This window comes from Armigeres subalbatus, chromosome 2, assembly GCF_024139115.2.
Source record: "Armigeres subalbatus isolate Guangzhou_Male chromosome 2, GZ_Asu_2, whole genome shotgun sequence".
NCBI lineage: Eukaryota > Metazoa > Arthropoda > Insecta > Diptera > Culicidae > Armigeres > Armigeres subalbatus.
This window is the reverse complement of record NC_085140.1, coordinates 105,625,418-105,638,619: the sequence shown is the minus strand read 5'-3', so window position 1 is coordinate 105,638,619 and position 13,202 is coordinate 105,625,418. Positions and strand designations below refer to the sequence as shown.

The window sequence follows — 13,202 nt, the reverse complement described above, 5'->3', positions numbered from 1 at the left end:
CGTGTGGTAGTTTGGCAACTTCAATGCACGTGTACTGGGTTAGTGTGTAAATGCATTCTCCCTTGTAAAAAAAAAAAAAAAAAAAAGCACACACCTACATAATTTTTGGTCGTAATTTTATTACGTCCATGCCAAATACGGTAAATATGAGGGAATACCCAAAAGGCGATTTACCTGGGGGGAGGCGTTTTGGAGCCTTTCCTCTAGAAATATGGTTTAGCCACTGATGGTCGTTTCCCGAGCAGTCCTGTAGTAGTGGGGGGTCGTAGTTAGTCGATGACTAACAAGCTTTTCAAGATACTACATTTTCACAAAAATACTGTTCTAGTTATTTCCCTTGAAGAGAACAATAGAAAAGAAGCGAATAATATGCTGAGACCACCCCCGTTCCTTCAGACGAGTGCTCAATCTGCTATGAACGCCTCAGATTAGCCATATTGTATTTAATTTGATACTGTGTCCGCCCTCATAGACGTAGGCGAGCTTCAACTCACTTTTCACACCTCAGATCAACAGGTTTAGGGTCATTTGGCCGAATGTCGTTTGGCCGAATGCCATTTGGCCGAAAGGGTCATTTGGCCGAACGCCATTTGGCCGAATGCCGTTTGGTCGAATAGTTGAAATACGTTTTCTTAATAAGTGTGTGAAGGAAGAAGGTAGAAGGAAGAAGGAAGAAGGAAGAAGGAAGAAGGAAGAAGGAAGAAGGAAGAAGGAAGAAAGAATAAGAATGGAGGAAGATGGAAGAAGGAAGAAGGAAAAAATAAAAAGGCGGAAGGAAGAAGAAAAAAAGGAAGAAGGAAAAGGAAGAAGGAAGAAGAAAAAAGAAAGTAGGATATAAAAAGAATGCGAAAAACTGATAAAAGAAGGAAGAGGTAGACAGATAGAAAGAAGAAGGAAGAAGAAAAAAGGAAGAAGGAAAAAAGAAGAAGGAAGAAGGAAGAAGGAAGAAAGAAGAAGGAAGGAGAAAGAAGGAAGCAGGAAGAAGGAATAAGAAAGATGGAAGAAGGAGGAAGGAAGAAGGAGATAGGAAGAAGGAAGAAGGAACAAGAACGAATGAAGAAGGAAAAAATGAGAAGGCGGAAGGAAGAAGAAAGAAGGAAGAAGGAAGAGGAATAAGGAAGAAGGAAGAAGAAAAAAGAAAGAAGGAAAAAAGAGGAATGCGAAAGGAAGAAGAAAGAAGGAAGAAAGAAGAAGGGAGAGGTAGAAAGAAAGAAAGAAGAAGGAGGAAGGAAAAAGGAAGATGGAAAAAATAAGAAGGTAGAAGGAGGAAGGAAGAAAGAGGAAGGAAGAAGGAAAAAGGAAGTAGAAAGAAGGAAGAAAGAAGAAGGAAGAATGAAGAAAAGGAAAGAAGGAAGAAGGAAGAAGGGAGAAGAGAGGAGAAAGAAGGAAGAGGAAGAAGGAAGAAGGAAGAAGGAAGAAAAAGAAAGAAGGAAGAAAGGAGAAGGGAGAAGGAAGAGGAAGAAGGAAGGAAGAAGGAAGAAGGTAGAAGGAAGTAAGAAGAGGTAGAAAGGAAGAAGGAAGAAGAAAGAAGGAAGAAAGAATAAAGAAGTGGTAGGAAGGAAGAAGAAGAAGGAAGAAAGAAAGATGAAGGCAGAAGCAAGAAGGAAGAAGGATGAAGCAATAAGGAAGAAGGAAGAAGGAACAAGAAAGAAGATGGAAGGAAGAATGAAGAAGATAGAAGGAGGAAGGAACCAGGAAGATGGAAGAAGAAAGAAGGAAGAAGGAAAAAGGAAGAAGGAAGAAGTTCTCTATTCTCAGTTCACATTTCTCTTTCCTTTTTTTTTACTTCTCACTTCCTACTTCTCATTACTCAATTCTTATTACTGACTATTCACTACTTGTAATCTGAGGTCAAATTTGTTTAACTATTCGGCCAAACGGCATTCGGCCAAACGACCCGTTCGGCCAAACGGCATTCGGCCAAATGGCGTTCGGCCAAACGGCATTCGGCCAAATGGCCTGACACCGATCAACATGGAGACTGTGAAGCAGAGCGTTAATGAATAAAGCTTCCAATGAATGATTAATTTCATTCAACTTTATGATTAAAGATTATGAATAATGATTTATTCGTTTTTGACAATGAATAATGATTGTGATTAACGATTAAATTAATTTTTGACAATGATTAACGATTATGATTAATGAAAAAAACGTTTGGAGTATGAATAACGATTAAATGTTCGTGTTCGATCGTGATTAAATGTTGACACAATATGTGTATGATTAATGATTAACGATCGATATGATTAATGATTAATGATTATGAATAATCAAATTGAATGATTTGCATAGTGATCAAAAAGCAAGTAACCTTTCTTGCAAATTGGGCTATAATTGGCATAAAAATTATATGATTATGATTAAAGATTAATGAATAAAAGCGACGTATGTAATGATTAAAATTGATGATTAATGAATAAACTTAAAACAATTATGAATATGATCAGTGATTAATGATTAAATGTAAAATTCTATGATTAACGATTAGTGATTAATGATTAAATCGTATTGTTTGTATGATTATGATTAATGAATAATGATTAAATAACCCATTATTCATTAATCATGATTAAATCTATGATTAATCACTAATGCTCTGCTGTGAAGGTACCCTATCCAAGTAACCTTCTTCTTCTTCTTATTGGCATTATATCCCCACACTGGGACAGAGCCGCCTCACAGCTTAGTGTTCATTAAGCACTTCCTCAGTTATTAACTGCGAGGTTTCTAAGCCAGGTTACCATTTTTGCATTCGTATATCATGATGAGGCTAGCACGATGATACTTCTATGCCCAGGGAAGTCGAGACAATTCCAATCCGAAAATTTCTTAGACCGGCACCGGGAATCGAACCCACCCACCCTCAGCTTTGTAGCCGCGCGTCTTACCGCACGGCTAAGGAGGGCCCAAGTAACCACCTAGCCGTTAAAACCGGCTTTAGTTCGGTTTTATAGTCGCATAAAAAAGTTGGTTAAAATGCTAGTAAGTCCTGAATTATGCTTTAACGCTGCTCAAAAACCGCTTTTGGCGAATTATTTGGCTGATGTACTGCATGCCCCTACCATTTTTCCACGCCTGCCTATGCAAAAATGTCAACATTTTTAGACGAGTGGAGAAGGAACAAAAAAAATGAAACGAAAAATATTTATTTACATTTTAATTCATTCTTTCCTTTTCCCTCCCATTGGAAATTTGATTCTTTTTGGTAATTATATTAATTTCCGGATTTGAACGCTTGCTGTGTTTGGAGGACGTACGGGGTTTCGGGTGGCCGACGAGTTTGCCATCTGATCTACTTCAGAATTGAGTAGATATGTGTCTGGGTGATAAACAGAAGGATTCTGTTTGCCTATAATTCAAGGACTGGGTAGCATGAAAAAAATGGAAACATGAAAAATCATAAATAACATGAAAGTTTTTGTATTTATCGGGGTTTTTATGAATCCATTCTAGAAGTGACGACTAAGCAATATCGCTATAGACTAAATCTACAGCGTCTACAGCTTATAAATCATTTATCTGGCATACATACTCCATGCAATATGCTGCAGTTCTCAAAACAAATGGTCATTTAGTAATTTGTGTTCGATCATTTAGTAGTTTGTTAATAACTCATTCCAGAAGCGGAATTTCAAAATGTGTAGTATGGTGAACTTCTAGTGCGAAGGTTTTTCTACAACTCTGCCTAATGGTTCGTTGTTACAATTCAACTAACAATGGAGCTATAGCGCTAGTTCCAGTAACTTAAACTAAATGATTGGAATATTGATATCATTTAGTTTTAGTCTGAAACTATAGCTATAACCCCGTTACTTGGTGAATTCAAACAACGAACCATTTGGCAGAGTTGTAGAAAAACCTTCACACTAGAAATTCACCATACAACATATTTTGAAATTCCGCTTCTGGAATGAGTTATTGACAAACTACTAAATGATCGATAACATCCTTGTTTGTAAATGTGCTATCCGTTGTCTCATGCTAGGTGTTAAGTGTTCAGTCTGTACGAACTCTGGTCGAAGACGGTATATTTTTTTTACTTCTCATTCTTACTTTACTCTTCTCACTGTTCACTTCGCACTTCTCCCTTCTCACTTCTCACTTCTCATTATTCACTTCACACTTTTCTCTCCTCACTTCTCGCTTTTCACTTCTCACTTCGCATTTCTCCCTTCTTACCTTTCACTATTTACTTTTCACGTTTACCTTTTCGCTTCTTACTTCTCACTTCTTAAATTTTTCACTTCTAATTTCTCACCTCTCACTTTTCACTTCTCAATTCTTACTTCCCACTTCATACTTCTTACTTCTTCTCACTTTTCATAATTTACTTTTCACTTTTTACTTTTCACCTCTCACTTTTTACTTCTCACTTCTATCTTCACATTTTTCATTTCGAATTTCTCACTTCTCACTTCACACTTTCCACTTCGAATTTCCCACTTCACATTTTTCACTTCAAATTTCTCACTTATCACTTCTCACCTCTCACTTCTTACTTTTACTTCTTACTTTTCGTTTCTCTTTTTCACTTTTCACTTCTTACTTCACAGTTTTGACGTAGGACTTACTTCTTTCTTTACTATACTGGGTGTCATTTAGATTTTTGGAAATCGAGAGCGTTACGCTGAAAGGGAAGATTTCAAACGTTACTAGCGCCTTTACCTTTCGAAGGATTTCTAAGATTTATACATCAATCTACTCGGACACTCTCTAGCAATTTCCCAACTTCATTGAAACATAAGATTGCTAACGATAAGCTATTGAAAATTTCAATTTTTGTCAAGGCCAATAAAAATTTCATAATCAATCTCGTGCATTCCTAACACGGACAACAGAATGCACTGCCACGTGCCTCCGGATCCACCGCAAGATTTTATTTGAGCATAAAAGAAGCTGTGCCTTCCGTGTGCGAGTCATTACTGTTTGTGACAGCAGCGCGTACTGACGTGCTTTATGCTCGCGCATTTTTTCTCGCATTTTTTTTACCTACACAGCATGCAGTCGCCAGTGGGAGAACTCCCGGTGGGTCTGCGAGTGTGCGTGAAAGAAGAGGGCGCATTTTTTTGCCATTCTATGCATGATGATGGTCGGATGCAGTGGTATCGGTTACGATCGATGCAATCGCCCATCGCTCGGAGCTCACGGCTAGACACCGATGATGGCTGACGCTGCGAGGGCAGTGGTTGGGGATGAAGAATAATAAAAATAGCCCAGGGAAAGTTATTGGTGTTATTGGCATATGACTGACCATATGTTAAGTTGTGGTTGGTACTAAACGACAAGTACATTAAAAGGTTATACCATAACAGTTCTGAATCCTTATCAAAAAAAAAAATCAACTACAATACTGATCAACTGAATGCAGAAATTTGATTAAAAATAATTATTTTCATTCATTCGCAGAAGGCATTGGCAATTAAATGATACACATTTAGCAATGGTGTTGGTATCCGTTATTAATTAGGAAAATTTGCCGTATTACATGTAAATGTTTTAAAATAGTCCGCAAAAATAATTTCCAAAAGAATATTTTTAATAAACATTATTTTTTACTTTGTTTCCCATTTTCTGAGAAAATATATTATTAAACTAGACTCAGAGTTTGGAACCAAAACATTAATAGTTGTTTGTACAACTAGTTGCATAAAAATGATTTTTTCAGCACGAGTTGTACGTTTATCCAACGAGGCTTGCCTTGCATAGCTTAACAAGCCTTGAAGCGATAGATGAACTTTAATTTGGAAAATTCAAACTATTTAATTTATTACTATTATATTTAATTTACGCGACGCTATTGGAACTATTTGAACACTTACCTAAGCTAATTTAGTAAAATGTAGTCATGTACCTTCTTAGCCGTGCGGTAAGACGCGCGGCTACAAAGCAAGACCATACTGAGGGTGACTGAGTTCGATTCCCGGTGCCGGTCTAGGTAGTTTTCGGATTGGAAATTGTCTCAACTTCCCTGGGCATAAAAGTATCATCGTGTTAGCCTCATGATATACGAATGCACAAATGGTAACTTGGCTTTAGAAACCTCGCAGTTAATGACGGGTCTGGGTCATTTGGCATAACGCCATTTGGCATAAGGTCATTTGGCATAAAGGCCATTTGGCATAATGTTCATTTGGCATAACGGACATTTGGCATAATTTTGAACTGCAAGAAAAGAGTAGGTCATTTGGCATAACAGACATTTGGCATAATTTCGAACTGTGAAAGCGAAAGGGATATTTCATGTAATGTTTAGCGTAGATAAAGTAGGTCGAGGCTGTTTTCTGATAAATTTAAACTGATGTTAGACATTTTCTGGAAGAACAAAATAACAAAACGGAAGAATTATTTCCGAGAGAGGGATCACATCCATCATTGACTTATTCCGGCCACATGCCTACTTTTAAAGAAGGGATTACATCCACCATTGCTTCAATTCGGGCATGCGCCTTAAGACCGGATCAAATCTACCATAGCCTTAATCCGGGCAAGTGCCTAATTTTAAAAACTCAAGCAACACACTTGTCGTAGATGAGTTACTAAAACCAATCAAGTCACATATGAGTTATTGCAACCAAATCAATTTGAATTGTGCTTTTCGGGGAAGAGATCACATCTACCATTGATTTATTCCCGACAAGCGCCTACTTATAAAAAAGGAGTCACATCTACCATTGCCATAATCCGGGCAGGGCCTACTTTTAAAGAAGGGATCACATCCACCATTGCATTGCCACAATTCAGGCTACACACCTACTTTTAAAGAAGGGATTACATCCACCATTGCTTCAATCCGGACAAGCGCCTACTTTTAAAAAACAAATCAAATCCTCCATTGCCATAATCCGTGCAAGCGCCTATTTTTAAAGAAGATATCGCATCCACCATGGCCTTAATCCGGGCATGCGCCTACTTTTAAAGAAGGGATCACTTCCACCATTGTCTCAATCCGGGCAAGCGCCTTCTTTTAAAGAAGGAATCACATCTACCATTACTCTAATCCGGACAAGCGCCTACTTTTAAAGAAGGGATCACATCATCCATTGCCATAATCCATGCTAGCGCCTACCTTTAAAGAAGGGATCGCATCCACCATGATCTTAATCCGGGCAAGCGCCTACTTTTAAAGAAGAGATCATATCCTCCATTGCCATAATCCGGGCAAGCACCTACTTTAAAGAAGGAATCACATCCACCATTATAATAATCCGGACAAGCGTCTACTTTTAAAGAAGTGATCACATTATCCATTGCCATAATCCATGCAAGGGCCTACCTTTAAAGAAGGGATCGCATTCACCATGACCTTAATCCGGGCAAGCACCTACTTTTAAAGAAGAGATCATATCCTCCATTGCCATAATCCGGGCAAGAACCTACTTTAAAGAAGGAATCACATCCACCATTATAATAATCCGGACAAGCGCCTATTTTTAAAGAAGGGATCACATCCTCCATTACCATAATCCATGCAAGCGCCTACCTTTAAAGAAGGGATCGCATCCACCATGATCTTAATCCGGGCAAGCGCATACTTTTAAAGAAGAGATCATATCTTTCATTGCCATAATCCGGGCAAGCACCTACTTTTAAAGAAGGGATCACATCCTTCATTGCCATAATCCGGCCACACGCCTACTTTTAAAGAGTGGATTACATCCACCACTGCTCTAATCCGGGCATGCGCCTACTTTTGCATTGCTTTGCAAATGCATTCTTTCCACGAGAGGATAATGTCTTTTTAATATTGTTATCGACGGATATTATATTTACTATTCCGGGGTGTTTCCCGCATCACTTAGTCACTATTTAGCGAACGCAAAGAAAAGTTATACCAAATGTCCGTTATGCCAAAAGACCCTCACTTTTGACGTTGGTTACAATTATGCCAAATGTCCGTTATGCCAAATGACCGTTATGCCAAATGGCCTTTAAGCCAAATGACCTTATGCCAAATGGCGTTATGCCAAATGACTTTATGCCAAATGGCCCGCTCCCGTTAATAACTATGGAAGTGCATAATGAACATTAAGCTGCGAGGCGGCTCTGTCCCAGTGTGGGGATGTAATGCCAATAAGAAGAAGAAGAAGTCATGTACTACTGCTCTGATGTTGGTTTTTCATTATAGCACCCAAATGAGTGCTATAATGGATTTTATGCAACTCATTTGAGTTGCATAATGGTCATTAAAGCACCTATTTCGTTGGTATGGAAAAGTAGGCCGTTTTATCACTCAAAGACGAACTGTAAACCAGGTACTATGATCGGAAATTGCAAAAATAATTTCTAGAATCTATAAATTCCTCACATTTGCTTGAGTTCATAAGGGTTTAATAGTTAGAAATAAAGCGATTCTAATTATGTATTTAAATGTTGGTTTTATTTCTAGAAGTTTTGAAAAAACAAATCGCTAATTATTCTACATAGTACACCCGATTCTTTTTTTACATGGGGGATGCGTTCTGTGTAATAAAAGTTTTCAGTTCAAAATTTGAAATCCGCGTAAAAAAAGTTTTATGATTTCTCGACGAATCAAGCAAAATGGAGCAACTTTCCAAAAATTTTGTATGGGATTTTTTTTTACACGGCCGTGTAAAGGGCCATATCGGCTTACGGAGGTAACGCAGTATGCTAGATCCAAGGGACTTTGAATTTCACCGAGTAAGGGAAAACATCGAGTTAGGAAGAGTTAACATGCGTAGAAATCCATTCCCCGAAATGAGAAAACGATTCATGATTTCGTGAATCCATCGTGTTTTCATGTTATTTTATGATTTATTTTCGCGTAACGCATCCAATGTGTTACGATTTGGTTGTTAAGATAAGAAAAAAAGAGTTCAACACAGGGCTTGAACTCGAATCCGCTGAGTGAGAATTTGGTGTGCTACTTCTCAGCCGTTCTTGCTTCTTGGGAACGGAGTGTTAGATTAGAAGTATAACCGGTTATGCATTTTGTCGGCTGATGGGGATTGCACAGTACCATGAATAATATTCCTGGAATCATGAATTCTATATCATGATTTCATGAACTTGTCACTTCATGATTTTCATGATTACGGGCATGCATTTGTTCCCGTGTACTGTAAAAGTTTGCTATTCGTGCGCTGTTCTCTTTAGCAATGCAATAATGGCATGGATTTTGCAGGTGCGCATTTGTTTCGGTTAATAATTCCTCAAATATGTCTACATTTACACAAACAACTAATTCAAATGGAAGCCTAGAATTTAAATTTTGTTATTGGATCTCAATTATGTTTATAGATGATGTATGTTTGCTGGTAAAACGCAAATATTGTTAAGGGTGCCAAAAACCGTCGCACCCTGCCAATGCTGTATTCTACCTTACTTTGTTCGCAAAAGCAAAACGAAATTCAATTTCTTACCATTCACGAGTACATTTGTTGTTGGATATTTTCGGTTATGGGGATGAGGGATGTCCGATACGATCTGCTGCATGAAAACTTGGGCGCTGAATGAGATTTTTTTTCTGATTGGCGCTTTGTGTAATTTAGCAGAACCCCGACCAATAAAACATTTTTTCAATAAAAAGCTACTTCTATATAATTAATTTTTCATCTTCATTTCAGTACATCTTTGATCCATCCGTATATCAGGACTCAAACAAAGATCGCGAACGGTACGGTGAATTGCTAGACATTTGTATCAACTACCAGTTAAACGAAACGTATCGCTTGAGGGCTTACACAGAAATAGAAGTCTGTAGCAGAAATGATGAATCTTTTGATGTTGGTTAGTTGACCGAGTTAATAAAATTTTATATAAAATTCTGAATCTCTTTTTTTTTGTGTTTGACAGACATTCTGGATTTATCATTCGTACTTGTATTATCGGGGTTCATACTTCTTACGATTCTCTCCACATGGTACGACAAAACAATCAACTATAAACAGGATTTGGTACATTACAAACAGCAACCAGACAGTTCTAGTAAGTAAATATTCTGCATTGATTGTAAAATCAGGCCACTTAATTATTGTATCAACAGGAAAATTGTTCTTTGTTTCGTTCTCAATCCTCCGAAACTGGTATCGACTGACATCTCGTTCTCAGGATGTCTTGAACAAAGACTTGCGATTTTTCCAGGCAATTCGCTTTCTCACCATGACCTTGGTCATCCTCGGACATGCCGTAATGATCTATAGTATCATACCTTTACAAAATACCATTAGAATGGAAATGGTGAGCGATTACCAAATGTAAAATTGTTGAACCTAACTTTAAATTTACGATGCACACGATTGCAGATATTCCACCAAATGTTTATGATGATTCTCACCGGTGGACCCCAGGTTGTGCAAACCTTTTTCGCCATGAGTGGATTCCTGCTGGCCATTCAAATGATCAAGTATGCAGATGATCGCTCACGATCGCCGGGGATAGTATTCCTTCTGAAGGCCATTGTCTATCGCTACATTAGACTAACTCCGGTCTATGCGTTCGTAATTTTACTGCAAGCCACATGGCTTTCCAAGCTACAAGACGGACCTATGTGGAAGGTCGGGACGGCATCCGAGCGCGCTTTCTGTCGACGAAATTGGTGGACCAATCTGCTATACGTGAATAATTATCTTCATGGAGACCAACCGGTAAGGATTCGCATTCATTTACACTATTTAGAGACTTCTTACATTAAAATTCATTCCAGTGTGTTCAACAAGCATGGTACCTGGGCTGTGACTTCCAGCTCTTCATTCTAGGAAGTCTGCTATTGCTGGTGATCATAAAACTCCGACGGTACTCAGGAACCGTTTTGGCGATGGCAGCGTTCGCCTCAATTCTCGTTCCTTCGTACTTTATCTACCAAGAAAATCTTGAAGGGATATTCCTCGTTACGCTACAGTACGGTATTACCATTAATTCCTAACCAGCATGTATCACGCTTTTCCTTTTCAACAGAGGTCAACGTTTCACCTTATGGTTCGACGAATTCTATCAGAGAGCGTACATCCCTTTGCATGTGAATCTGGGAAACTACCTCGCCGGAATCATTGCTGGCATGATTTATCTCAAGCTAAGGAAATCCAATACCGATCCTGCCCAAAAGGGATGGTTTCGCACCCTTTGGTACTTGGTACCACCAGCAGTGATCGGCACTCTACTCATCAACTACATCTTCTACGAGTACGATTTTGCAAAACCATCTCTATGGATGGCAGTATTCTATCCCATTGCCAAATACAGTTGGGGTATCTACATCAGCATCTTCATAATCGGACAAATATTTGCGATATCACCAGTCCTTCGGCGGATTTTCGACCACAGGATCTTCGAACCACTGGGACGATTGACCTATGCGGCCTATCTGTGCCACGTGTTCTTGATGAGGTTGTATGTGCTGAGTCTACGAACTCCAATTCATTTCAATTATATCGGATCGGTACGGCGAGATGTTTTTAGGCTACATGCCCCAACAGTCTGATGAGCTAATGCTTTGTTTGGATTTTAGGTGTTCCTGATATTTGCGTCAGTTGTGTTTTCCTATCTAATGGGTTTAGTGTTATGCTTATTGATAGAGTTGCCTTTCTCCACTCTTCAGAAACTCATCTTCGGGGGTATGAGGGGTATGTACTTTATTTAGAACTATGTTTAAGAACAGTCATTGAACACTAAATAAATTTCTGATCACATTTTCAGGTGACGAACGTTCAAACGATCAGCAAAGTCCCGAAGATGCTACAAAAAATGGGTCTATCACAACAAACATTGCGAGTAACAACAGTGGTGATGTTAAAGTGAATTAAATACATTGTAAATGTTCTTAGTTAATTAACTTTGGAAACTGGAACAAACATGTAAATAAAAATATGTTTCATTGAAACTCAGGCATCACGCCTTCTATCAATCTATAACATTCTAATCGAGTGTGCATGACAAATCAAATCCCAATTTTTTTTCCTTTCAGCTCATAGGAAATATAAAAAAATTGTTAATTAACGCCTAAATACTAAACCAATACAAATCCAGCGATAATCAAATTGAATCTAAATAATGTCGAACCAAATCAAATAAAAACCATAAACCTAATCCTATCCAGACCAAACTTAATCATAATTCAAAACGAAATCCAATCCAATTCTAATCCAATCTGAATACAATTCAAAATTAAATTAAATCCAATCCATGTCGAATCCATATCCAATCCAAATCAAAAAGAAATTCAATCCAAAGCAATCCACATCCAACCGGAATAAGACCGAAATCCAATATAAATTTAATTCGAATCCACTCCAATCCACAGACAGCCCAAATCCAATTCAAATAAAACAAAAATAGAATTCTAATCCTATCATAATTTGATTCAAATGCATTCCGATCAAAATACAATCCGAAACCAAAACTAAATAATAAAACAAATAAAATCAAAATTCAATCAAAATCGATTCAAAAATATTTCCAAATTAAAATCCAAGGTCAAAGAAGTTCAACCCAAAACCAATACATTTCAAATTTAATCTAAATCTAATTCAAATTCAATAAAAAAATCATCCAAATTTAATTCAATTCCAATCCAAATTCAATCCAAATCTATTCCAAACTAAACTCAAATTCAATTCAAATTAAATCCAAATGTAGTGCAAATCAGATCTAAATTAAATTATAATTCAATCGAAATGCAATTCAAACAAAATCCTATCCAAAACCAGTTCCAGTTCACATACGATTTCAATCCATTCCAAGTCCAATCCGAATCCAATCTATATACAACCCAAGTTCAATCCAAATCCAATTAAAATCATCAAATCTAAATCTTATCCACATCAAATCCAAAACCAATCCACATTGAATCCAAATCCTATCGAAATTCAATCCTAAACCAATCCAATCCAAATCCAATTCAATCCAAATCCAATCCAAATTCAACCAAAATCCAATCCAATCCAAATCGACTCCAAATCCAATCCAAATCCTATCCAATCCAAATCGAATCCAAATCCAATCCAAACCAAATACAATCCATATCCAATCCAATCCAAATCCAATCCAAATCCAATCCAAATCCAATCCAAATCCAATCCAAATCCAATCCAAATCCAATCCAAACCAATCCAAACCAATCCAAACCAATCCAAACCAATCCAAACCAATCCAAACCAATCCAAACCAATCCAAACCAATCCAAACCAATCCAAACCAATCCAAACCAATCCAAACCAATCCAAACCAATCCAAACCAATCCAAA

General features: G+C 37.7%; 1 protein-coding gene across 3 annotated transcripts in view; it reads left to right on the top strand.

Annotated features, from left to right (window-relative positions):
- LOC134210587 (nose resistant to fluoxetine protein 6-like) overlaps positions 1 to 11,826 on the top strand; it is a 54,544-nt gene extending 42,718 nt beyond the window's left edge. For all 3 annotated transcript variants that reach the window (XM_062686701.1, XM_062686699.1, XM_062686700.1), the window contains exons 4-11: positions 9,588 to 9,750; positions 9,817 to 9,948; positions 10,007 to 10,200; positions 10,266 to 10,607; positions 10,667 to 10,860; positions 10,918 to 11,398; positions 11,468 to 11,582; positions 11,656 to 11,826. In XM_062686701.1, coding sequence (XP_062542685.1) covers positions 9,588 to 9,750; positions 9,817 to 9,948; positions 10,007 to 10,200; positions 10,266 to 10,607; positions 10,667 to 10,860; positions 10,918 to 11,398; positions 11,468 to 11,582; positions 11,656 to 11,762 — 1,728 coding nt within the window. In that variant the 3' untranslated portion in view covers positions 11,763 to 11,826. The remainder of the gene's footprint in view (positions 1 to 9,587; positions 9,751 to 9,816; positions 9,949 to 10,006; positions 10,201 to 10,265; positions 10,608 to 10,666; positions 10,861 to 10,917; positions 11,399 to 11,467; positions 11,583 to 11,655) is intronic.
- The last annotated feature ends 1,376 nt before the right edge of the window (positions 11,827 to 13,202 follow it).